At 43.3% G+C, this 27,535-nt stretch overlaps 1 protein-coding gene across 2 annotated transcripts; it reads right to left on the reverse strand.

Moving 5' to 3' along the window:
- Positions 1-286: 286 nt before the first annotated feature.
- OPN5 (opsin 5) lies at positions 287-21,072 on the reverse strand. Of its 2 annotated transcripts, XM_083495080.1 has the most exons (7): positions 20,843-21,072; positions 17,318-17,470; positions 11,169-11,288; positions 9,704-9,874; positions 3,031-3,365; positions 1,724-1,968; positions 287-888 (listed from the first exon to the last, which is right to left on the reverse strand). In XM_083495080.1, exons 2-7 carry the CDS (start codon positions 17,445-17,447, stop codon positions 813-815), a joined length of 1,077 nt encoding a protein of 358 aa, XP_083351206.1. In that variant the 5' UTR covers positions 17,448-17,470; positions 20,843-21,072; the 3' UTR covers positions 287-812. The 2 variants fall into 2 exon arrangements, with proteins under 2 accessions (XP_083351206.1, XP_083351205.1); XM_083495079.1 differs by lacking the exon at positions 287-888 and having other exon boundaries at positions 1,437-1,968.
- Between the last annotated feature and the right edge of the window lie 6,463 nt (positions 21,073-27,535).

A 27,535-nucleotide genomic window follows, 5' to 3' on the forward strand; every position in this document is an offset into this window, starting at 1 on the left:
GAAGGCATGGGAAGAGGCACACAACAACAAATTTTGAATCACTACTTATCCTCATATCTTGAAAATATTGCATTGCAATTTTCTTATTGTATGCAAGTACATTTTCATAGGTATTATATATTTTCTATGGCAAATGAAGACTATGACTATGTACACACCACCAGCTTAAAACACAGTGAAGTTGGACCTTTCCCCCCTTTGCTGTGTCTCTGATTTCATGTTCTGTTCACGTCTGTGGGTGAAGAGGGAACAATTGGATCAAAGGTGGTAGGACACATAGAAACACAGTATTTCTCAAGGAACTACCAGTTAGAAGTGAACTGTGGCTGATGTCATGTGTGCACAGCAACACAAATTACTGGTGGGAGCAACCGGATGCCCAGGAAGTGGGAGTGAGCAAACAGCCCACATGGAGAGACAATTCTTGCAATTCTGTGTAACAATTTTCAACTCAATAAGAAACACACATCGTAAGCAATCTTTCTGCGGGGGTTGACCTTCAGTCATTTGCCCAATGAAGTCTGCTGCTTATGTATGGCTGTTGCTGACCAGAGTGAATATATTTTAATGAATGAAAGCAGAGCAGAGCAGATGTCAACCTTGTCAATGGCAAGCACTTTGCAAGAATGAAGCTTGTGTTTACATTCTTATAACATACACAAACAAACTGATTATTTTTTTGGGGGGGATCTTTCACTTGGCATGGAAAAATGCATGCAAACAAAAACACAGCAAAATAGAGCTAAATTAATGTTAAACGTTGTAAAGGAAGCAATTAAGAAAAGAGTTGCTTGGTAGGTTAAAATTACTGTTTACAGAGTTTCTTCGCTGTCCAGTTGAGTTTCATTAATTACTTCAGAATTGTTATCTGCAGATATTGTATACGGCCTATGGGAAGAAATAAAATAATGTCATATGACCTTGATGTCATATTAATCTTGATTAATGTTAAATAATAAATAAGGTGTTCACCCAGACTTTTCCTCCCTCTTTAGATTGCACAACTGAATCCCAAGTAATATCTGAGTACAATCAAGGAAAATGAGTGTGTATTTATCAAATGGCCCACAAAACTGCTATCTTGAGACACCTAAAATCTGAATAAATGTTAAAACAACTAAAATACAGGAGTATCTCATGTAAATACAGCATTTCCATATGTTAAAACACAGAACTCGAACAGAATTGGGTAAAAAATTAATGCGGAATACAAAACCCTCCTGCCCATAAGATTAACTTACTTTCTACAGCTTTTGTTGTTGTTGTTAAGCACTTTTTCTCCTCCACTGATCCTGATACCAGAAGTATATTCAGCTGGATGAATAGTGCTTGGGGTGGAGGAAGGAATATGTTGGGGGGGGGGTGTATGTCTGCATTCCTTAAATGCTAATCCTCACCCTCAATATATGAATTATTGGGCCTTCCATCACTTCAATCCCACAAGTCCTACACGTCTTTGGAAAAGTACTGTTTCATGCCACCCCAGTCTCCGAGCAGTGAGAGATTCCAGGGGTCCTAGGCCTTTGCCTTCCTTGGAAGGAGGAGCGGTGAAGACTGTAGAGTCTTTATGCTATTTGGGTTATTCCTACATATATACAACCCTTACTGGATCCAGGACCCCGTAATCTAGAAGGGACTCAAGTTTCAAACAGACTGACCCCCCAAACTCACACCAGTACTCTGACAACAGCATGCAGAAATTGGCCACTTCTGAAAAACATACTGGGATCTCTTTAAGGAGGCTTTCTTCTGCAGTGGCTTGAGAGGACATGGCCGGCAACAGGCAGATTTGCAGTCAATGACTTGGTAAATGACAGGGTTGTACATAGCGGCAGACTTTGCAAGTAAGGTTGGGATCACAGAAACTTTGATGGGAACTGAATTTGCCCTTCCAAACGCTGACCACACGGAGACAACTGCATAGGGTATCCAAGCAATTAGGAATCCTGCACAGATCAACATCGCCACCTGGTGAGAAGATTCATAGGATAAAACCCCACTTAGTATAATAGACATATGAATATACTGTATATTATGAGCTGTATAACAAAAGGCAGATACTGTGAAGCAAGCAGATTTTGGTTTTTTTCACATTGAGAAAACCAGAACACATTTATTTAAGTTTTGACATTTATATTCAGATCTATTTCCACTTGGTATAACACAGACATTCTTTTAGCAGACATCTATGCTTAAGGTTAAGAATAAGATAAAAAATATATATAACAGAGGCAAAAATTAGAATGGAAGGACTCCACTGAAAGTTACGGCTAATTCATACAATACTGCAACAGCCTCTGTCTTCTTCCACGATGCTCCAATAATAGGCAGGCAAATCACATGGATGTGGCAGATTGTATGATATTTTCCCATCCACCCATCACCCTTTATGGGGTACGGATGGGAGGGAGACATACCGTTCACCCCATGGATGGTGAATAATCCACCAGTCATGCTTGGAGAAGGCCCTCTGAAATCCATGGACATGGCTGGCCCAAGTCGAATGACTTCTATTCTGTGTGTGATTTAGGTAAAGGTAAAGGGACCCCTGACCATTAGGTCCAGTCGTGGATGACTCTAGGGTTGCAGTGTTCATCTTGCTTTATTGGCTGAGGGAGCTGGCGTACAGCTTCTGAATCATGTGGCCAGCATGACTAAGCTGCTTCTGGCGAACCAGAGCAGTGCACGGAAACGCCGTTTACCTTCCCGCCGGAGCGGTTCCTATTTATCTACTTGCACTTCGTGCTTTCGAACTGCTAGGTTGGCAGGAGCAGAGACCGAGCAATGGGAGCTCACCCCGTCACGGGGATTCGAACTGCTGACCTTCTGATCAGCAAGTTCTAGGCTCTGTGGTTTAACCCACAGTGCCATCCGCGTGATTTAGATGGATACAAAACTATGTGATTTGGGCATAACAGCGCACAAAAATATGCCTATGCTCTCTAGGTGAGCAGGCAAAAGTTTGATTGAACTTTTATCTTTCAGTCCAAGCAGATGACTTCCAAAAACCACTGGGAGTCCTGTACCCACCTTAGTTAACTTCATTTCCAGCACATGGGTTTTTTGAATCCTGGTGTCATAATGAGCTACTTCTTTTGTGGATGACTTGACCTTTGCTATTATTTTAATATAGGAAAACATGATCACTGCAGTTGGGAATAAGAGACAGAAGAAAAGGATATTCATAATAAAAGCCTGTCCAGCCACAGAACCTTGAGCTAGCCACCAGTCCAGGGTGCACGAGGTCCCAAATGGTTCTGGAGCATAATTTCCCAAGCCAGCAAATGGTATTGTTGCCCAAAACGTAGCATAGGACCAGATTATTCCCAAGCAGATAAAGGCGTGGCATCTCTTTAGCCAAGTACCTAGAAAAGAATAAATGTATTATTGCTAAGTAAATGCTAAAAACATGCCTATGCAATAAATATACAGTGTTACCTCGGGTTACATATGCTTCAGGTTACATACGCTTCAGGTTACAGACTCTGCTAACCCAGAAATAGTGCTTCAGGTTAAGAAGTTTGCTTCAGGATGAGAACAGAAATCGTGCTCTGGCGATGCAGCAGCAGCGGGAGGCCCCATTAACTAAAGTGGTGAATCATAGAATCATAGAATCATAGAATCATAGAGTTGGAAGAGACCACAAGGACCATCGAGTCCAACCCCCTGCCAAGCAGGAAACACCATCAGAGCACTCCTGACATATGGTTGTCAAGCCTCTGCTTAAAGACCTCCAAAGTAGGAGACTCCACCACACTCCTTGGCAGCAAATTCCACTGTCGAACAGCTCTTACTGTCAGGAAGTTCTTCCTAATGTTTAGGTGGAATCTTCTTTCTTGTAGTTTGGATCCATTGCTCCGTGTCCGCTTCTCTGGAGCAGCAGAAAACAACCTTTCTCCCTCCTCTATGTGACATCCTTTTATATATTTGAACATGGCTATCATATCACCCCTTAACCTCCTCTTCTCCAGGCTAAACATGCCCAGCTCCCTTAGCCGTTCCTCATAAGGCATCGTTTCCAGGCCTTTGACCATTTTGGTTGCCCTCCTCTGGACACGTTCCAGTTTGTCAGTGTCCTTCTTGAATTGTGGTGCCCAGAACTGGACACAGTACTCCAGGTGTGGTCTGACCAGAGCAGAATACAGTGGCACTATTACTTCCCTTGATCTAGATGCTATACTCCTATTGATGCAGCCCAGAATTGCATTGGCTTTTTTAGCTGCCGCGTCACACTGTTGGCTCATGTCAAGTTTGTGGTCAACCAAGACTCCTAGATCCTTTTCACATGTACTGCTCTCAAGCCAGGTGTCACCCATCTTGTATTTGTGCCTCTCATTTTTTTTGCCCAAGTGCAATACTTTACATTTCTCCCTGTTAAAATTCATCTTGTTTGCTTTTGCCCAGTTCTCTAATCTGTCAAGGTCGTTTTGAAGTGTGATCCTGTCCTCTGGGGTGTTAGCCACCCCTCCCAGTTTGGTGTCATCTGCAAATTTGATCAGGATGCCCTTGAGTCCATCATCCAAGTCGTTGATAAAGATGTTGAATAAGACCGGGCCCAAGACAGAACCCTGTGGCACCCCACTAGTCACTCTTCTCCAGGATGAAGAGGAACCATTGATGAGCACCCTTTGGGTTCGGTCAGTCAGCCAGTTACAAATCCACTGAGTGGTAGCATAGTCAAGACCGCATTTTACCAGCTTCTTTACAAGAATATCATGGGGCACCTTGTCAAATGCCTTGCTGAAATCAAGGTAGGCTACATCCACTGCGTTCCCTTCATCTACCAGGCTTGTAATTCTGTCAAAAAACGAGATCAGGTTAGTCTGACATGACTTATTTTTCAGAAATCCATGCTGACTATTGGTGATCACAGTATTCCTTTCTAGGTGCTCACAGACTGTTTGCTTAATGATCTGTTCCAGAATCTTCCCTGCTATTGATGTCAGACTGACTGGGCGGTAATTATTTGGGTCCTCTCTTTTCCCCTTTTTGAAAATAGGGACAACATTTGCCCTCCTCCAGTCTGCCGGGACTTCGCCTGTTCTCCAGGAATTCTCAAAGATGACTGCCAGTGGTTCTGAGATCACATCTGCCAGTTCTTTTAATACTCTTGGATGCAGTTCATCTGGCCCTGGAGACTTGAATACATCTAATCTAGCCAAATATTCTTGTACTATCTCCTTAGTTATTCTGGGCTGTGTTTCCTTTGCTGAATCATTTGCTCCAAATTCTTCAGGTCGGGCATTGTTTTCTTTATCGGAGAAGACTGAGGCAAAGAAGGCATTGAGGAGTTCAGCCCTTTCTGTGTCCCCTGTTTGCATTTCACCATCTTCTCCTCTGAGTGACCCCAGAACCTGGTGCTTCAGGTTAAGAACAGTTTCAGGTTAAGAATGGACCTCCGGAACGAATTAAGTACTTAACCCGAGGTACCACTGTACATGTACACATGTGAGTAATCCAATTTATCAGACCTTTTAAAAGTCCCTGGGAGAATGTTTAAATTACCAACCATGGAGGTTTGGCATAATTGTATGGGCCTTTCCCATTGATCTCGGTGCTCTCCTAATATGGCAGTGACCCCATGAAAACACAGGGCTGTAGCTACGGGGGGCGGGTGAGGAAGGCCCCCGCTAGACAGGCGAGGGGCGCGCACACAAAATTGGCTAAAATATGTCCATAAATACATCTATAAATAAAAATATTGATTAGTGTGTGAGCAACTGAAGTGTGTGAGGAATTGAATGGATGGAGAGGGGGGTTGGAGGAGAGGCAGAAAAAAGAGCTAATTTGTCCGTGTCTGGGGGGCGCAATCTGGATGGTTCTGCCAGGGGTGCAAGATCACAACCTTAGGCTCCTTCCGCATCTATTGTGGAATTGCTGCTCTTTGCATACTTGCACTTTACAAGGAATCTGTATGATATTATGTTGTTTAGTCGTTTAGTCGTGTCTGACTCTTTGTGACCCCAGGGACCAGAGCACGCCAGGCACTCCTGTCTTCCACGGCCTCCCACAGTTTGGTCAAACTCATGCTGGTAGCTTCAAGAACACTGTCCCACCATCTCGTCCTCTGTTGTCCCCTTCTCCTTGTGCCCTCCATCTTTCCCAACATCAGGGTCTTTTCCAGGGAGTCTTCTTGTGCTGATCCCAGGGCCCCCCCTGGGTTTACCATGTGGTGTGGTCTGAGTCTGGTCCTGGGTCAAGAGTATGGAGGCTGTCCGTCAAGGGCGAAGCGGGATCCAAGGCAAGGAGCCGGGCGTGGTCAGGAACTCTGGAAGAGCAGGACAGGGTGCCAGCAGGAACAGGTTACCAACGATGTTGCTCCCGCAACTTGGGACTGGGCTGACTGGCCTTTATCTCCTCTGAGGCATAGGGCGGTCCCGGCCCACAGGTGACTCGCCTCTCCTGGCCTGGAGGCGAGCACTCCTCTTGCGAGAACTTAGTTCCCTCCGCCTCTCTGTCCTGAGCCTCTGCAGCTCAGGAGAGGCTGGAGGGTTACTGGACTCAGAGGCAGCCTCACCTTCCCCTGACAGGGCTGTTAGTGGAGCACCTGCAGGCAATGGGTCCCCGATCACCTCCGGAGCCAGAGCGGATTCAGCTGGTGTCTGCTCCTGAGGATCCAGCACAGGTGAGGGCGCGCGCTTCAGGTTCAAGCCCCAGACCCGGCTCAGCCGGCCCTGGAGGCGGGGACTCCAGTGCAGGCTGGGGTTCCTCAGGTTCAGCCTCTGAATCCGATTCCCAGGCCATCACACTTCTCTTCTCAGGAAGTGGCCAAAGTATTGGAGTCTCAGCTTCAGGATCTATCCTTCCAGTGAGCACTCAGGGCCGATTTCCTTCAGAATGGAGAGGTTTGATCTTCCTGCAGTCCATGGGACTCTCAAGAGTTTCCTCCAGCACCATAATTCAAAAGCATCAATTCTTCGGCGATCAGCCTTCTTTATGGTCCAGCTCTCACTTCCATACATGGAATGGGATGGTTTTCGTTGCTACCTCCTGTATAATGTTGCAAGCCTCCATCCATAGTTCTTCAGGCACTCTGTCCAGCAAATCTAAATCCTTAAACCTGTTCCTCACTTCCACTGTGTATTCATAAAGGATTTGAATACCGGCCCAGTGGTTTTTCCTACTTTCTTCAGTTTAAGCTTGAATTTTGCTATAAGAAGCTGATGATCTGAGCCACAGTCAGCTCCAGGTCTTGTTTTCGCTGACTGTATAGAGCTTCTCCATCTTTGGCTGCAGAGAATATAATCAATCTGATTTCGATGCTGCCCATCTGGTGATGTCCATGTGTAGAGTCGTCTCTTGTGTTGTTGGGAAAGAGTGTTTGTGATGACCAGCTTGTTCTCTTGACAGAACTCTATTAGCCTTTGCCCTGCTCCGTTTTGAACTCCAAGGCCAAACTTGCCAGTTGTTCCTTTTATCTCTTGACTCCCTACTTTAGCATTCCAATCCCCTATAATGAGAAGAACATCCTTCTCTGGTGTCATTTCTATAAGGTGTTGTAAGTCTTGATAGAATTGGTCAATTTCAGTTTCTTTTTTTTTAATAAATATTTTTATTGAATTTCCAGATACAAATTTAAAAACATACATTGAAGAAGAAAATAGAAGAACAAGAAAGAAGAAAAAGAAAGAAGAAAAAACCAACCTTTCATAGCATTCTTTATATAACTAACCGGACTTCCTCACATCTCCCTTACCCTGCATTCTTTATAATAAAGATATCAGCAAATTATTACCTTGTTTCATATCTTATTTTGTGCTTTTCAAATACTATACCTCTAAATTTAAGATACTTTCATCAATTACTTATATCTTGAATTAAGCATAGTATTACCTTAGATTTTAATCTTTTCTTTCCTAAAACAAAATTTCCTATTGCCCAAATCTAATTGCTGAAGCTATAATTTCCGAATCGTGTAACATTTTAACATTCATACAACTTATATTGTTTTTGTAAATAGTCCTTAAATTTTTTCCAGTCCTCTTCCGTTGTTTCTTCTCCCAGATCTCGGATTCTGCCAGTCATTTCAGCCAGTTCCATGTAATCCTTCAAATGCGTCTGCCACTCTTCCAGTGTGGGTAAATCTTGTGTCTTCCAATATTTTGCAATCAGTATTCTTGCTGCACCAGTAGTTGGTGCATAAACGTGGATTACTGTGATGTTAAAAGGTCTGCCTTGGATTCGTATCGAGATCATTCTATCATTTTTGAGATTGCATCCCAGTACAGCTTTCGCCACTCTTTTGTTGACTATGAGGGCCACTCCATTTCTTTTGCGGGTTTCTTGCCCACAGTAGTAGATATGATGGTCATCCGAACTGAATTTGCCCATTCCCATCCATTTTAATTCACTGATGCCCAGGATGTCAATATTTATTCTTGCCATCTCATTTTTGACCACATCCAACTTACCCAGGTTCATGGTTCTTACATTCCAGGTTCCTATGCAATATTTTTCTTTACAGCATTGGACTTTCCTTTCGCTTCCAGGCATATCCGCAACTGAGCGACCTTTCGACTTTGGCCCAGCTGCTTTATCAGCTCTGAATCTACTTGTACTTGTCCTCCGCTCTTCCTCAGTAGCATGTTGGACGCCTTCCGACCTGAGGGGCTCATCTTCCAGCATCATAACTTTTATATGCCTGTTGTCTTTGTCCATGGAGTTTTGTTGGCAGGGATTCTGGAGTGGCTTGCTGGTTCCTGCTCCAGGTGGATCACGTTTGGTCAAAACTCTCCACTATGACCTGTCCATCTTGAGTGCCCTGCTCTGCATACTTCATAGCTTCTCTGAGTTATTCAAAGGGGGCATGACATTATACTGTAAGCTAAATGTGGCTTCTCAGGTTTTGCCCCTTTTGCTTCCTCTTCTTTTCAGAGCTTAGGAAATCTGCCTTCTTAAACTGGAGGGTTAAGGTGAGTCAGGGCACAGCTATCCCATTGCTTTTCAGCTAGAGAGGAGCTCAGACATGGGCTCTATAGATTTCCGATCTCTATGATCTGTCTGTCGCCTTCAGGTAACATTGCCTTCACACTCTTTTAAATATTCTTTTAAATCAGTTGCATTGCATCCAAATCAGGATCTGGACCAGCAGTGAGATGAGTAGCAGTGTTTGGCCCTTTCCCTAATGCCAGGATCCTGGCAAAAAATATCTCTCTCATGCATGCATGCACTCACGCTTGAACAAACACATACACAGGCTGGAGAAAAGGCTCAGAGTGGAACGGCTCAGAGTTTCGACGTGGGTGGAAATAGATCTGGATTGTGTTTTATCTGGGTCTGTGATATTGTTGGCCAGATATTTTCTAAAAACTTTTTAAATCTAAGATTTAAGAAATCTTTTCTAGTTTATTATGCCTAACTGTATAGTTTTGGATTTCTCATCTGCTTTTTAATTTCTACCCATCTTATCCAACTCATAGCAGTCACTCAAAATTCTAATTCTAAAGTAATTATAACACTACAGTTATGTTTAACTAACCATCTGACTATTCAAATGACTTTAGAACTCCTGATGTTTTCTACATCTATTTTATGAGCACAAAGGGATTTTTATTAATTCTTGCCCATTTACAAGGACACAATTCTTGGATGACATTCCTCTGAACAAAGGTTTGCGGCTTAAATTGATGGAAAGAGAAATTTACTCTCTAGTTTCCAAAATAAAGGAGGGACATTAATCCTCCCCACCCACCCGGTCACTTACCATACGATAAGTAGCAGATTTTGAAATATCTATCCAGGCTGACAGCTGTCATGGTAATAAGACTTCCGATGCCAAAAAAGAAACCTGCCCATCCATACCAGCGGCAGGCACTCCAGCCAAAAATCCACCGATGGGAGAAAAAGGCAATGATGCTGAAAGGCTTTCCCAGCACTGGAAAGGAAAGCGCAGAGTTCAGTGATCTTGCACTGCCGCCCTCAAAGCAGCATTTCAAGAAAGAGATGCGTGAAAGTGAACTTTTCAAGCAGCGCAAAACAGCATATTCAAAAACAGAATGACATGGCAGGATTCGCAGAGTATAAACAGATCTGCCTTTTTATGCAAATAAATTACTGAGAAGAACAACAACCAAAACCAACAACACTTCATAGATAATTATTCATTCTCAGGTCGAGATTAGTAAGCTAGAATGTTTTGCTGACACTCAGCTATTAATTTCAGAACTCTGACGCTTGAATTCTAAACATTTTAATTTCCAAAACACAATTGACCAAGATGGGGTTCCAGGTGCAAGGTGGTATCTCATATCATTACCAATAAATATTCATTTATCCCGAGCAGATTGCAAGGTGCTGTATGGCATATGGACAATGGAGAGTTCGGGGGGGAACAGGGGCAATGGAAGACAGCCCAGGCAAGGTCATGGAGACTGAGAGAAGTCTTCGTGAAAGAACTGCGACGCAGGAAGGAGCTGGAGGTGGGAAAGTTGCTTATTTTATTTTAAGATAATTTTATCTTCCCATGATATTCCTAATACTGCTTTGCCGGAACAAATTTGCCTTCAAATATGAACCATGGCAGTTCTAGCTGCTGTTTTTGTTTTGAAAGTGTGAATTATATGGTTTCAATAAGTTACCTGAATATTAATGTAACTTAAGTGATATAAATTATTTCATTACTCTTGTTAAAATAAGGCTACATTTCTTCAGAACTGGAATTTTCTAAAATGAAAAATGTTGCAGAATGATGTCATGAGAACAGACATTGTAGCTATCAGAGTGAATATGTACAGTGGGTTCAAGGAAGCACAGCAGATTTTGGTAAGAACATCTATATTTGCAGGATTCCTCATTTCTGCTGTTTGTGAATTTCTCTCTCTCTCTCTCTCTCTTCCCCCCTCTCTCCCCTCTCTTTCTCACACACACAATTTTCAGTGTTTCTTAAAATAATAAATGATTAAATATAAGGCTAAAAAGAAAACAAAGCTGTCATGTTTAAGTAATCAATTTAACAATGTTGATCACTTATATGTTAGACCAAGTAACCTGTGGAAGTGCTAAACATTTGGGCCTTTGAATGTCGCTAATGATTTTCTATAATCATTACTCAAGGCAGAAATGATGCCAACCGAAATCTGAATGTGAAAACCATGTAGAGTCCACACCTGTCCATAGGAACAGGAACTATGGTAATATTTTCATTCTCAGCTCCGCTCAAGTTAAATTACCTGAAATACCCAGGTCGCACACTGCTAGATTGACAGTCATTATTTCCGCTGGCCTCAGCTTCTTTTTCCGTTGTGTAGACATATAAAGGACATATCCATTGCCTAAAGTGGACATAATCCCTGTAATGAAAAATCAAACAAAAATGGTGTCAGTGTACTCAAAAGAAACTTCAAAATATTTTCCCCAGAACTGAAATAATTTCTGCTCCAATTGCATACACAGCAATGAAAACGAACTGTAAGATTCTTGAAATGAACAAGACTAGTATAAAGAGCTGGAGAGCTCAGCCATTGCCGTTCCCTGGACATTCTTTTGCCACAAGATTCACCCCATGGCGCAACGAAATGAAGCTTCTTCGCCATCATCACAGTATGGGCTCCAAAGGCCACATCAGATGTCACATCAATCTGCGCATGTCTAAAAATGCAAATGCTGAGTTGGCCGAGATGACTGCCAGAATACGAGATTTGGGAGAAGAAGCAATGGAGGAGGACTGGAAAAAATTCAAGGACTATTTGCAAAAATTTTATAAGTTATATGAACTATAAAATGCCGCATGACTTGAAATGTTAGCCCCAGAAATGAATATGGTATATATATGAAATTGGATAATATTATTGAAAGAATCAAAGTTTAAATGGTTAAAAATGACAACATGTTTTGATTTTAGAGTAAATGGATAATAAGGGATTTAAACTTAAATTGCAATAGAAAGTACAAAAGAAACACATGAAACAAGGTTATAATTTGCTGATAAATTTATTGTTAAGAAAGCATTGTGCGGGAGATGTGGGGAAGTTCGATAGAAAGTTGAAACAAGTTGTTGAAAGGTTATGGTTTTCTTCTTTTTCTCTTTTTGTCTTTTCTTTTTCTTTCTTTTGCTTTGTCTGTGATTGGAAAAAATGCAATAAAAATCATTTAAAAAATAAAAAATAAAAATGCAAATGCTGTTGTGCAGTTGGAGAGGAGGGGGGTGAACGCCAAAAAGGAAGTCCCCTTGGGGTACCTTGGGATGGGGGGGGCAATAATTTTCATTGGAATGGCAGGGTGTGAGTTAAATACTAACCCTTTTGCCCCATCCACTGCGGCCCTGGACTGTGCCTCTCCAGGACAGCTCTTTGCACTGGAAAAACAGGGCATGCAAATTGCATCTACACAATTAGCACTGTATCAAGTGTGGACAAAGAGGAGATGTCATCTTTGATGGGTTACTAATTTCAAGTCCCCTGAGGAAGGAGGTGCCCACTTCATTCCAGAAGAAGGTACACTACAGACCTGTGTGAAAATCAGATTTCTGAAAGAGAAAGAGCCTCCTTCACAGAAGAATACTTTCCTAGGTTCTCTGGGTAAAGAGAGCTATTATCAAACCATTTTAGATCTACGATGTAGATATGTTCTTAAAAGCTGTAACTGGCTCATATCTTGAATGTAACCATGGTGAGAAAACAGTATATGTGTATTTACAGATAGGCAGGTCACAGTCCTAGGGAAAAACTACTGTTGCCTGCCACCCCAATCTCTGAGCTGTGCAAGATCCCAGGGGGTCCAAGCGTTCACTCAGGGTCCAGGTTTCCTTTGGGACAATGAGACACAGCAGAGACAACGGTGTCTGCATGATATATGGTTTACTTACAAATACTGGTGTTCCCCCACTTGCACGTGGGTTACGTGCTGGGCCCCTGAGTACCTAAGCAAAAATCATGTGAGGAGCACCCTCTGAAAAGCCTCTAAATGCCCATTTTTTGTCCGGCTTCCCAGCTTTCTCTCCCCAATCCAGACCAAAATATCTGGAGTTGAAGCTCTGGGGGCAGCTGGAGGCTGGAGGGTGCGCTGTTAGGCAGGGAGGCTGAGCAGCCTAAAGAAAGCCTTGCTGTGCCTCTGGTCTCTTTGGGGCTTCCTCTGCCCTCATGGACGTCCTCATCAGGTTTCAGCGAGGGTCTCTTTGTGAGCCACAAGGACTCTCCAGCTCTCTCCTGCCATTTCCAGGTTTGACTCTTTTCATTTAGCGCATATACATGGCTGCGTGCTATATGATCACACGTAAGGAGGGGGGTACCTGTATATACAACCTGAGCCTGCTATGGAGGGGTTCCCAGTGTTAACACCCCAAGAAGGTCCTGCTTCTCCCAGAGCCACAGCCTTGGGTCCCAGCAGAATTCAGGCCTGGCTCTGTCTCTGGCTTCCCAGGCTGCTGCTTTTGGCTCCAGCTTCTAGCTCATCTCCCTCCCCTCTCGACTCTGGCCTTTTGTCTTCCTAACAGGCAGTGGGGGGGGGGCACCCATTCGCCCTCTGGCACAGAGCCACTCCCTTTCTTTCCTTACCAACCCACACTTGGCAGGAAATTACCATGCTGGATCGAGGAATTAGAAAGGGGGCTCAGGCATATAGCCTAACCTCCTCCCCACAACTCATAACACTATTAATAAAATCATGAGACGTAAAGCTTTTTGACCCTACAATGAATTCAATGGTAAAGTGGTCACAGAAGAAAACCTTGACGGAAAATAGATTCACACTAATGGAAAGGCTGCTTAAATGAAAAGCACCCATTTTTGTTTTCTATTTTCATTGTGTCAAAAATTCATCCACAGAATCAAGAAACCATTAATCATCAAGAAACCATTAATATTCCAAGAGATAATATTTAAATTCATCAATTTTTATTAGTTTCAATATTCAAAGACGTGCAATAGAAATATATGGATTTGGGCTGTTTGTTGTTATCACTCCCCTCCCATGGCCTCCAGTGTCTCTTCACTTTCCTGTGATGCCTCTCCCCCCAGTTCTCTCTTATATCTTCGCCAGAATTTCGAAACTTATTCAACAGATCTGAAGGTCTTCCTCCTGTCTTTAAATGTAAAGGAAATCCTCTCAGGGAATTCCCATTTGTACCTTACATGATTGCTCTTTAAGGCCTCTGTTATTGTCCTGTAATTCAGTCTCTTTTTAAGAAGTCTTTTTGGTATTTCTTTGTATATTATTATATTTCTCGTCAACCACCAGTTTCCTTTTCTGCAAAATTTTATCTTTCAGCAGTCTTGAATTCAAAAAGACCAGGCAATCTCCTGGTCCTTTGGTTGACTTGTTTGTTTTCCTGATCTTATTCTGAATATTTTATCTATATTTTGTAGCAATTCATCTTTTTGTACTGCTAGCCAACTGGTGAGCTCTTTTGAGAGTTTAGCTTCTATATCTTCATCTTGAGTTTCTGGGTCACCTCTAAAGCACAGAATGAGCTCTCTTCGATGCATCCCAAGAATTGCAATCTGGTCTAATGTTTCCTCCTGCACTCTCTTTAATTCCGTCATTTCCTCCATGATTGTATTCTGGACCCTCTTCAGGTCTTTATTCTCGTTATGGATCTTCTTAGTTATTTCTTTTGTGAGTTCCTCATGCTTATTAGTTCTGGATTTTAGATCTTGAACAGTTTTCTCTGTTTCCATGTTCTTGATAGTCAAATCTTTTAGCTGTCCAGATAGATCCATTATTAATTTGGAATTCTGTTCTATCTTGCTGCCCATATTATCAAGATTGTCATTTATTGATTTATTCATTCCTATGATGAGCTCTCTTTGGTCTACACTGGTGTCTAGTTCAGCTGATTGATGTCTTGAGGCTACTGTGGAGGTCATTTGTGTGGTTTGATTTTTCTTATTTGCCATTATGACTGTCTTTCTATGTACACACAAGTATAAACTTTGTCCCAGTCTTAGTTGACTCCTTTTGATTATTATTTACAGTTTTCCAACAAATATAATGAAATAAAAAGATTAAGAAAATATATAGAATTAAAATTAAAAATGAGCCTCGGTATCTGTACTTCCTCATTTTAGAGAGAACTGGGTGGTACTTGGTCAGTTAACTACCCCCCATTTGGGGTTACTAGATCTTAAATTCCAAATCCTTCCTTTAACAATGATAACTTGAGGAGCAATATAACACACCCCAATTAAATAAAAAGGGATTAATTTGTTTCTGTAATTCTATGTGTACACCTTTATATCTGTTAAATTGCATAATACTAATGTATCAGATTTATCAGTTTATCAAATTCTATTACTTTACAAACTTTGAGGGACCCATGCAATCAATTGCTTTTTACATTACATTATAGCATCAATGGTGCTGGAGGAGACTCTTGAGAGTCCCATGGACTGCAAGAAGATCAAACCTATCCATTCTGAAGGAAATCAGCCCTGAGTGCTCACTGGAGGGACAGATCCTGAAGCTGAGGCTCCAAGACTTTGGCCACCTCCTGAGAAGAGAAGACTCCCTGGAAAAGACCCTGATGTTGGGAAAGATGGAGGGCACAAGGAGAAGGGGACGACAGAGGACGAGATGGTTGGATAGTGTTCTCGAAGCTACTAACATGAGTCTGACCAAACTGCGGGAGGCAGTGGAAGACAGGAGTGCCTGGCCTGCTCTGGTCCATGGGGTCATGAAGAGTCGGACACCACTAAACGACTAAACAACAACAAATAGCATCAATATAAATCAACAGGCTCTTTGAATTCATACAGGTTAGTAAATGCTTATAAAATGGATTAATTGAGCAGTCTTGTGGAATTTATTACTTGAAGAGTCTTGTGGAATTGAATAGTAGATTCTGTTGTTGGGATGGATGGGATACTCCTATAGCCGTGAGGCAGGTGGTCTTGGTCTATATACTGTATATATATATATACCAATTTCTATCTTTGGAGGTGCAGTTGCCTCGTGCCTCCACTAGGTGTCTCTTCGCTCTGGCCTTGTCGGGGCCAGGAATGGAAGCTTCTCCCTCTTCCCGCCAGCCGGAGGAGGAGGAGGAGGAGGCGGCGGCGCTGACTCCGCTTCTTGTCGCTTTTGGTCGCTGCTGGTCTCCCTTTCTCCCCGTTCCAGCCCTCTTTCCCCCCCTCTTTCCCCTCCGCGCCGCGCTTCTTTCTCCCGGTGCTTTCTTTGTGAGGCTATTTTCTGTTTCTCCGCCTTTCAGTCCCTCTGGCTGCCCTTCCTGGGTCTTTATGCGCACCGTAAGTTGTCATGAAGAATTTTCCCCTCTCGGCTCTCTCGATTCTGATGAAATGTCTTCAGCCTCAGTGTAGTGTAATTGCTGCAAGGTCATTTAAATTGCACTTGGAACGGAGGAGTTACGGCGGGTCTCCTGTTTCTCTTCCTGCTTTAAAGTGTTGCTATAGCCTGGCGCTTGTCCCCGTTGCCTTTCTTTTCCCTCGGGACGGGGATGGCGACCCTCTCTCTCTTTCGCACGGAGGCTAAAAGGCGAGTCGCTTCTTGTGCTCAAGGTCCTGGGACACCGGGAAGCCCCACCAAGGGCCCCGGCTTGCTTCTGACCTGGCAGCCCCTCCAGCCTGGGAGGGCCGGGGCAGAAACTTGTTCCGCCTTTCCATAGGGGGCTTTCCATGGGTGCCTCTTGTGGATCAGGGCCTTCCCATTTGAGCCAAGGCTTGAAACCCTTGCATGTCCTCCTAGAGGGCCCAGGCCACCGGCATCTGTCGGTAGAGCATGAGACTCTTCATCTCAGGGTTGTGGGTTCAAGCCCCACCTTGGGCACAAGATCCCTGCATTGCAGGGGCTTGGACCAGATGGCAGACTTTGGCTTGCATGACAAGGTTTCCTTTTCCTCTTCTTCCCCCTGCATCCCTCGGTGCAGCTCAAAATCTGCTCCAGAGGGTTGGGCAAATGCTCTAGGGCAGAGGTGCAAAGGGGGCTGTAGGGAGAGGAAAAGTACGCAAAGCTTTGCTGCACAAGCAAAGGTGCCTCCCCCCCCCCCATGGTGAATTCTACCTGTTATGATTATTTGTAATTTTCCCCAATATGTGTTCTGTTATATTTATTGTTGTTGATTTGACATAATGTGAGCCACCTTGAGGCCAAATTTTAACAGATGAATGGCTTATGAAGTTTCCATTCGCAATACAGTTTGGAATCCCCATAACCATCTAATAACAGGAAAATGGCTATCATGAAGCTGCCAAAGGGGGGATAAAGGGGGGTGGGGTCCCCCCATCGGATTAGGGCGCGATGGAAATCAAAACTAATATTATCCACCCACACTTTATTTTCATGGTTGATACTTGGATATATCTAGTTCCTTTGCAGACATCCAGAGATAGTACTATACGGTATATTCACGGGAATAATTTGAGAATCTTACCAATTATTAATAAATAAAATCCAGCAACTATGTCAGCTTCTTTTGAGAGTTTTGATTCAAAGGGATCTTCATGTTGCTCGTAGGGAGGAAGAGAGCCATCTTCAAATGAGATATTTTGTTTTGAGTCCATTTCAGTCAAATAGAAATTAGTACCTGAGAAGTAGAATGATATTAATGGCGCATACCTGGCACAATGCTACAAATCTAGAAACCTTTTCATTTATAAAAATGGGGAAATACCAAAACCTTATTCCTATTTGATGGAAGTTTTTAATGTGAAATGGCCACCTCTGATTTTGTGTTTGATTAAATGGTGTTGGCTGCACCAACAGGGCACTTCTATGCACACTTACATGGGTGTAAGCGTCACTGAATGTGGAGGCTTACTTATGAGTAGGCATGCTAAGCACTCTCCTGTTAATGGTCTGGTACTTACAAGATGTAACCACGTAACAATTTTAATGCAAAATTTATTCTTATAATTATTCATGTGCTGGGCAGTGGAATGGTCAGCTGGGGTGAACAAGCCTAATAATTAATAATATGGAAGTAAATGCAGTGGTACCTCGGGTTACAGACGCTTCAGGTTACAGACGCTTCAGGTTACAAACTCTGCTAACCCAGAAATAGTACCTCGGGTTAAGAACTTTGCTTCAGGATGAGAACAGAAATTGCACGGCGGCAGCAGGAGGCCCCATTAGCTAAAGTGGTGCTTCAGGTTAAGAACAGTTTCAGGTTAAGAACAGACCTCCGGAACGAATTAAGTTCTTAACCCGAGGTACCCCTGTAGTAGCAATAATACTGAGAGCAGCAGCTGCAGGCAAAATGATGGCCCTCTCTGCCTGTGTGCTGTGATTTCCACACCTCAAACATCCCTCCCAGGACACCATTAGGCTTCTGGAAAGCCTTCCATGGGGCTTAACTGGGACCAGAATGGAGGACTTGTTTGAGGACAGATGGCTGAAGGTTGCGCCTCAGCCCACATTCCTTGAGAGTGCCAAGAGGAAGGAATCCCTGAAACACCATCAAAGATCTTCTTTTTTATTTAGGGTGCAATTCTATAGCTGCCCAAATGTATAAGGAATGCATCCAACAAATTTTAACGTTTTATATTGCTGTAACCTATCCTGGGACCTTACGGTGAAGGGAGGGTAAGAAATTGAATCTATGTACTACTCAGAGTAGACCTATTGAAAATAACAGGTCTTAGTCATGTCTGTTGCAAGACCTGAAGTGGCTTTCCTTCCCATTCACTTTGATGGGAGCGATTCTTATTTTTTTAAGTGAGACACTGAAACAAAATGGGGGGGGGGGAGACCTGCTTGACTTTCCCCCTGGCTGGAAGTGGTGCTTTTCCACCAGGAAATCTTCTCTCTGCTATTTACCAAGGGTTTCCATACAGAGAAATAAAAAAACTTTCCAGCAGAATTTCATCTATATGTTCAATCATTTAATAAATAGGTTCATAGTTCTTCCTCTGAAACGATATTCCAACTTGGGTGGAGGCAGGCAGACCCTTAAAGTTGATGGTAAAACATGAGAAGCAGCAGCTCAGATATAATCAAATAATTATTAATTATAATAGTGAAGCCATGGATTTTATTATGCAGATGCAATTACCTGGCCATATTAGGAGACTTACATGCAAGAAAGTCTTTTAGAACTCTTTATTTTATACTAAGAATGGTTTTGTTGAGTTTTATTTGAAAACACAGTACACCCTTTTGAGCTGTGTCCTTATTTGCCTGAAGAACTTGTAGGCAAAAACAAAAGACTAAGTCCCAGTCCTGAAGAGCTTTCTGTGGTGGAGGAGAAGAAGGGAGGGAAAGAAGGGTGTCAGCGGGGGGTGTGAGCCAAGGAAGCCTTGGAAAGAACTTCCCCGACACTCTGCCCTGCATCTACCTGTCCTGTATTAAAGATATTTAAATATCACATCCCAAGTTGGGCAAGGGAGGAAGCATGGTGAAAAGCTCAGATGTAGTATTTTACAAATATAGGGTGACAGCAGAAGGTAAATGCCTGTAGCATCTCTGGAAGTTTAGGGTTGGTTTGTTTTTTACCTTTCCTTATACAGTGGAATCTACCAAACCAATGGCAGATTCTGCTGGTTTCTGTGGGTCAAGCAAGAAAGAGTGACAGGATGGACTTATATTTGAATGCAATACGAAAAAAATGTGAGAGAGAAAAGAGTGGACTCAATGGGTGGATGGCCAGCCTTGGACTGCCTTTCGCTCAAAACAATTTAGCCCTGTGATTTAAGTAATGATTTTATGAATTCCACCCCACAGGATTTGGGTGGTTTTACAGTCATATTGGACAACTGTGGAAGAGTTGAGTTGAGGACCACAGTGCTAGATTGCTGTCAGTGTCTAATAGGACAGCCTTTATCAACCTTTCCAGACCTGTCATTCCCATTTAACTCCCATCACCAGATACAGGAATTTTTATATTTTAGTTATGCATATTTGCCTTTTTCATTCTCTCTCTTTCTCCTGTTAAAGTGTAAAAAGACAAAGAAAAATAGTGGTTGTGACATGAATAGGATCCACCCCATAATTAGACACAACTGAATGGTCACAACCCTTACACTAAAAGCTTATAAACTAAACTAAAGCACCTCCTTCACTTTCTTTATTGTCATATATTATTCAAGTTGCCTCCTGCCTAAATTATTGCCTGAAAAGGAAGGAAGAGAATACCAGAGTAGCTCTTATTAACTTGAAATGCTGCTGCTAGCATTTCAATTGTACTGTGGATCTTCACCTGGAATTCTTACCTTTTCTGAGAGATCAACAAAATAACATTTTGGTTCATTTAAAATTGAAAGAGGGGCACAAAATAGGACCTTTTTTTTGCACCATCATCTTCTTTTGGGAGTATGTGAAGCTCTTCAACAGGTAAAATGGATAACTGGTTTTCAGTTAAAGCCATTTGAAAACCCCTAAAAGTGCAGGTGTTATTGTCAGATTAATGCTGCTGTAATCCAAATCTTTTGTACTTTAAATAAATATAGCACATCGGCAAGTAAAAGATTATAGACATGATAGCTGCAACAATCTGAACCCCCTATTAGTACATTATCTTTATTTTAAATAAGCCAATCAATTTTAATCTCAGTCTCTTGTTTTAAAGGTGCCATGCAAGTTTCTTAAGTCTCGTTTACTGAAATCACATTTCCTTGAAAACAATGGGAACTAAATTTGATGGGATGATGCCCAAACTTTGTAAATGGGGAACACCGATTCCATTGTGCAAGCCTAAAGGAGCATTAATAAAAGCCAAGGATTCCTCAGCAAGCTTTCTATTTAGACTTGCAGCACCGAAGATGTGTCACACTGTATTGTACAGATTGCAGCTGTACAAAAGCCCCTCCTTCAACTATGTATTCTCTTGTGGAGCAAGGCATTACCCAGACAACAAAAGTTATTCTTAAAATGACCTCATATTTCACACACACGTGCAGAACCCTCAGATATACCCTTGAGCAAAAATGTTCTTAAAAGTTAGAAAAGAATTCGGAAATACCTGTGTCTTGAGTTTTGCACAGTACATCCCTCCAAGCTCTGCTCTTGGTTTCCAGATCAGAAGTAATTCCTTGACTACTGTCTATGCCGAATTGTGCTCTTTTCAGCGGAGATGTGGCAAGTGGTAGTCAAGAAGAGGAAAGGGCTTCCTCGCAGCCTGGCAGGATGTGCTGTTCCCCATGGGCTCGCTGCTCCATCCCACCCGCCTTCCCCGCTTCCCGCATGCTGGGGCTTGAGAGTCTGGCGTTTTAGCACCTGCTTGGAGCTCTTTCTCCGTCTGGAGCAGCCCCTCCCCTTGGGGACCTGCCCAGTCAGAGCTCTGAGGAGCCAATGAGAGAACAAGAGGCAGGGAGAGATGCTGGGGATGCTGCTTCAGTCCTGGACTTTGCCTGTGACTGGGGTGAAATTCCACATATAAATACTGGTATTCTCTCTTGCTGCTAGCTGCTGTTCATTTGCAAAAATTGATGCAGTTTTACTATGTCAAATTCAATAATTATTGGAAGGATCATGCAAATCTTGTTTGAATGAATCGTCTATTTTTGACTTTTTTTTCCAGGAGCCAACATTTCACAGATCTTGTCACCTTTCAAGCCAGAGGTTATGTGTTTAGAGACATAACCAAAACAACACATAGATTTCCATAGACCAAATTGAAAAGGTGAGGATTTTACATAGCCCGAAAGAGCCTCCCTTTAGCAGTGACAAGCAACACCGATGATTTGTCTATAGTACAAGAATTTTCCTGTTATCTGGTGTCCATAAAAGAAACAGAAGCTCTGCAAACATAGTTAATTAATGCAAGTGCCTGAGCTAATGATGTTCATCATGTAGGGTATTTTTAGTTTATTGATGGTTAAAGAGGATGAAGAAGGTCTACTTTTGCTGATAAGATAAACTCAGGGGGCAGAACTGAAAAAAGAGAATGAAGACAGATGTGTCCTTGTGTACTCTAAGTAATTTTATTTTTGTCATTGAAAATCCACTGTCCAAGAATGTAAATGCTTAAAAACAATCTCTTAACTTTAGGTAGTATGGATTGTGAAGTCTGGGAGCCCACCAAACTCCCAACTGCCTTCAGCAGATAATACTAGATAATTGTGGTCATTTGGAACCTTTTTCATCTTCATTTTACTGCTAACAGATGGAGACTTGTTTGCTGTTAATTCTGGAAACACTTTGAGTAAAACATTCACTTATTTTCAAAGCTAAGCATCTGCAATTTATTCTAGCCTAGCTGAAGCATTTTTGTGGGGAACAAATCTACACAAATTTTCATGTGCTTGGAGCAATCACCATTGTGCTTATCTCAGCTACGAGAGAGTAAGAAATCTCTCTTCCAAACCCTCCTCTCTCCAGCCTTGACCTGCTGGTCTGCAGGCTGATCCTGCCCCTCTCCAAACTTATTTCTGTACCCACCCACTTGAATTTGGTGGCGGGATTGGTGGAGGATATTCAGGCCTGCAAACACTGGACTTTACATGCACCTCCTTGGCAAATCCAGTGTTGCCAGGTTTGCAGCATCCATTTGCTGGCCTCAAAGAAATGCGTGTCCTCCTTGGCTTAACAAGCTAAGGCATCTTCAATCACAGCAGCAGCAGCAGCAGCCCTTCTGGCCTTGTACACGATGACTGGATTGCTGTTGTGACAACAAGAGGCTGGAACCAGCAAAACAGGGCAAAGGAATCTGCAGCTCTAGTAAAATACAAATTTATCACATTTTTGTTCCTGCCTGGAAGAGAGATGGCTGAGGTCTTTTGGGCCTTACATGGTGCCTGGCTGAGTGGTGCAGAGAGCTGACTGGCTGGGGAGTGGGAGATTGACAGAAAAATCCAGGAGTCTCTCAAAGTTCAAATGAAAGGACTTGAGTATGGAGGGGGCAATAAAAAGTGTGGCTTTGAGATTTGGGGAAAACTATAAAAATAATTGCTTGGCATTTCCCTTGGTGGGACAATGCCCTAATTGGGCAGCCTCCGTTGCCAACTTCATCAGACCAAAGGCCCATCTCACAGGGACCAGTCAGAGGCCTCTGGGAAACCTGGGAACATTTGCAGGTGTGTGCCAACATTTGTGGGATGCATCTGCATGTAGTGTGTGCATGTATTTCTGTCTGTGAGAGACTGTCAGGTAGCCATGCCCAAGAGATTGCAGCAGGGCGATGCGGCTCTCTGGGTAAAAGAAGTTTAGCAACCCCTGCACAAAGGCATCTTCTCTTGTAGAGATAGAGGGAAGACCAAATAGCCATTACTCAATGGGGCAAAAGGGTGAGAGAGCATTCATCGCTTCCATATATCTGAAATACTTATTTATTTTTCATATTTATATAACATTATTCAGAATGGTTAAGCAGTTTGCATGAAATGTTTTTGAAAAATGTCCACATGCACTGGCAAAGTTTGCACCATGTTTGGGAGACGATGGACAGCAGAACTACAGACTTCTTTAAAACTCAGAGACAGAAGCCCCATCTGTCACTTTCTGATTCATTTGTTGCTGTTGTTGTTTAGTCGTTTAGTCGTGTCCGACTCTTCGTGACCCCATGGACCAGAGCACGCCAGGCACTCCTGTCTTCCACTGCCTCCCGCAGTTTGGTCAAACTCATGTTTGTAGCTTCGAGAACACTGTCCCACCATCTCGTCCTCTGTCGTCCCCTTCTTCTTGGGCCCTCCATCTTTCCCAACAACAGGGTCTTTTCCAGGGAGTCTTCTCTTCTCATGAGGTGGCCAAAGTATTGGAGCCTCAGCTTCACGATCTGTCCTTCCAGTGAGCACTCAGGGCTGATTTCCTTAAGAATGGATGCGTTTGATCTTCTTGCAGTCCATGGGACTCTCAAGAGTCTCCTCCAGCACCATAATTCAAAAGCATCAATTCTTCGGCGATCAGCCTTCTTTATGGTCCAGCTCTCACTTCCATACATCACTATTGGGAAAACCATGGCTTTAACTATATGGACCTTTGTTGGCAAGGTGATGTCTCTGCTAGACAGCATCTTAAAAAAGCAGAGACATCTGATTCATTAATATATGGTAATTGGTTTAGATCATGATGATAATAAACTTATTGTTTCTGGGCAGCTTCCAACATATATAAAAACATAATGAAACATTACCCACATATACGCATTAATGACGCTGTGGTATTAGCTACAGGCAAAAGCAACTTTAGGTGCAAATATCACTTTAATAATACAGCCTCTCAGGAAACAAGAGCTAGAAAAATAGCAGATAGTTATTTTATGTAACAATTGATAGTTCAGCACTTACAAGCAAGTAATAGGTTGCCAGCATAGTGTATTTATTTTCATTCATTTGGTATATTTATAATACACTCTTCGCCATACTAGTCCCCAGTACACGTTGCAATACATAAAGTCCACAACATCACATAAAATTAACTAATACTATCAAAACTGCAATTCAACAGAGCATATTGGATAAGACTGAACACTGCATTCACACTATATCTTGAATGGCATTTATTTTATTGCATAACAGGGAGGCAACAGAGGGAAAGGGTGGTTCGGCAAGGTTTGTGAGATTTAGCCTTATTTCCCCTTTCATTTCCCCACAGTTTATTCTGGGAACATGATGGTCAATGATGAACCAGTTTAATTTTTTTTTTTTTTTTTAAAATTTTTATTGGGTTTTCACAATTTATATAGACAAAAACAAAACACATAACACCAAAACAAACATAAAAGACAACAAACATGAATAGTTCCCGAAAATCTTATTTTCTAACCCTGGTCCTTGACTTCCCCCCACCCCCTCCCTTGCATCCCTATTCCCAAGTTTATGTCAGCAAGTTGGCATTTCTTCCATCTCAATATTAGTCCTTTTATAAAAACAAAAGTAGAATTTTCCCTAAGTTGGACCCCAATTCTCTTCCCTCGATTTCTCGTTTTTCCTTGAATAGTTTTCTTATTACTAATCCCCCTGGTCTTGAGTGTTGTTTAAATTTATACTTCCCTCCCTCCCATCCCCGTTTTGCGTCCTTTCCCAAGACATGTCCAAAGTAACAGTTTTTAGCCTGGATTCCGCACATCAGAGGCTCTCAAATCTCTTTCAGTCCCTCTCCGCCAGTTTTGTTGGTAGTCCTTTTTGTCTGTCATCAAGTCTCGAAAGATTCCCTTAACAATCACTCCAATCAGTCCATAGTCTCTTCCCATATTTAGAAGCATCTGCTGAAGAATTTCCACAAGGCCTAAGTCTTGGTGATAGTCAAGGTCAAAGTCTATGTGGAGGCCCCAATTGTACTTCTTTATTTCAAATTCCTGAATTCCATAACCTCCCAGGGCCTCCACTTTCGTCTTCTGTATCTTTCGTAGGCTTAAAATAAATTTAATCCAATAGTCTCCTTGCTTGTGTTCTCCTGAAGTCGGCTTCTGGTTAGTATTTTCCCACATAACTTGTTCTCTTTCGTGTTTTGTCTTCTCCTCTTCTTTGTTTATTATTTCGGATTCAGCTGTGGGTTCTTTCTCACTCAGGTCCTCATTACATTCAGCAGAACTACTTGTTTCCAAATCCAAGGTCATCAATTGTTTACTCATAGCTGTAGTCTGCTCCTGTAAAGCTCCCACCAGTGAGAACATCCTTTCAATTTCTCTCAGTATCTTTCCACCCACAGCCATTGTAATTCCACAGAATTCCCCCTAGAGGGAATCTGGTTACAAAGTGATCTTTTCTCCAACAATCCTCTGTCCTGTTGTTGTTTCTTTGTTTCCCACAATTTTAGTTCAATTGTAACTCCTTTTAATCCGGAGAGGCCTTAAATAGCAGTTTTTTCACTATTAACAGTCCATTTGACAGCTTTGACAGCTGTCAAATTCTGCTCCTCTATACAGGCTCCAAAGCAGATCGCTCCCGGGCCCGGGAGGGAGGGTTGTTTACCACAAAACAAAGACTCTTCCAACACTCCACTCTCCTGCTCAAATTTGCCTTTCCAAATCTTGGAAGTTACTGTCTTTTTAGAACTCACCCTTTACAGGGTGGGCGCTCCAGCTTAGCTCTTATGTCCTTGCTCTGGATCGTCTGCAAGGGGGGGGGTGGGGACTTCCTTTTGGCACACCCCCCGGTCGTCTCGAATTCAGAAAGTAGAAGATTTTTAAAGTTCAGTTCCAGATTACTCACGGGTTCTTTTTCCAGTCCAAATTTCAAGGAAGGAAGTCAGCGCTCTCCAGTTATGGCTCGCGGCTTCGCTCAGCGGCGGTAGCGATCGACTCTCAGTGCCGCGCCGTCCCCCGTATCCCCTCCGTAGCCTTTAAAAAGGCTCATTGCGAATCAGGGGGGGCGCTTAAGGCACCCGCCGAGTCTTCAGTCCGCAGGCTTCCGCGCCTGCGGTTTTTAAGGGTCCCCGTGTCGCCGGCACGGCAAAGACCCATCCACCGCTGAGCCGATTCCCTCCGGAGCTCGGAGGGAATCCGCCATTCCCAGATCGCGCCAACCCGGAAGTCCAATGATGAACCAGTTTAAGGTCTTTGCTGGATACTTTACAGAAGGTTTAGGTTTGCAAGTCAGATGCTTTGACGCAGCACTCATCCAGAGTAAAAAGCTATGCACTTTTGTTGTTCTATTTCATGAAAGGAGAACACACTGGAGACCTGAAGAGCAAAGTTATTAAAGAAGTATGGAGATTTGCAGTCATTTTGCATGTAGGAGACGGTCACATTCTCAGCTCTTTCTGGTTGTTTTCCATTGTCCAGAAGGAGACACACAGCAATTCCTTAAATATTGGATTTGATGGCGTAAATATCCTTTGTGAACTGCAAAGTTTGCACTGTGTTGACAGGGAGGTGTGATCATATTTCAGGAAGCTGTTGCCATTGATTGATATCTGATAGCAGTTGTTCTTGACTTCAGCTTGAAAGAGTCACCTGGCTGGAAGAGCACACCGAAAACCTCTTCTTCCCAGGGTCCTTCTATGCACATGATTATTGGCCTTTCATCCAACCATGGGTTGAAGTGGGAGGCTGCGCCTCTGTTATAGTGTAGCACCCTGCCAGCGGCGTAGCGTGAGTTGTCAGCACCCGGGGCAACGCAAGTAATTTGTGCCCCCTAACCCGGGGCAAGGCAAGTAATTTGCGCCCCCCCAACCCCTAACCTGCGAGTTGCCGCGCAAACAACGCTGCTTGCCTGGAGGAGGATGGAGGCAGAAGCAGCCGCCACCTGTGGCTGGGCCGAGGGGATGGCGGCGGCGGCAGGGTGCAGAGGCTGCCCGTGCCCGGCCAGGCGTCGGTGGCGGCGTCGGCGCTGCTGCAGCGGCTGCTCCTCCTGCGAGCAGTGAGCGGAGCGCAGCCACAGCGACGGCGGGGGACGCGCGCGCTAGGGCGCAAGGCTGGCGGTGGCGGCGGGGAGCCCGGCGGAGGAAGGAACTTGTCCCTTCCCTCTGGACTCGCGCCCCCCCCCCAGATGTTGCGCCCGGTGCGGTCGGCACCCCTGGCACCCCCCACGCTACGCCACTGCACCCTGCTTGTGGTTAACGCTTAGCTGGAATGAAATATTCAACGCAGCAATAGAGAAATTAAAATAATAATTTATTTGTCGGACAAATAAATAAGAGGCACAGTGGTATATGGTTACCAAGCTCTGGCCTGCCCTCCTGCCATTATGGCCAGCACTTATATTCCCTCAGCCCAGCCCCCTTGCTCCTCCTTTGGCTGCCTCTGTCCAATCCGCCTGGTTGAAATTCCTATTGG

The sequence above is a fragment of the Podarcis liolepis genome, assembly GCF_965112155.1.
Source record: "Podarcis liolepis genome assembly, chromosome: 3".
In the NCBI taxonomy this organism is placed as follows: domain Eukaryota; kingdom Metazoa; phylum Chordata; class Lepidosauria; order Squamata; family Lacertidae; genus Podarcis; species Podarcis liolepis.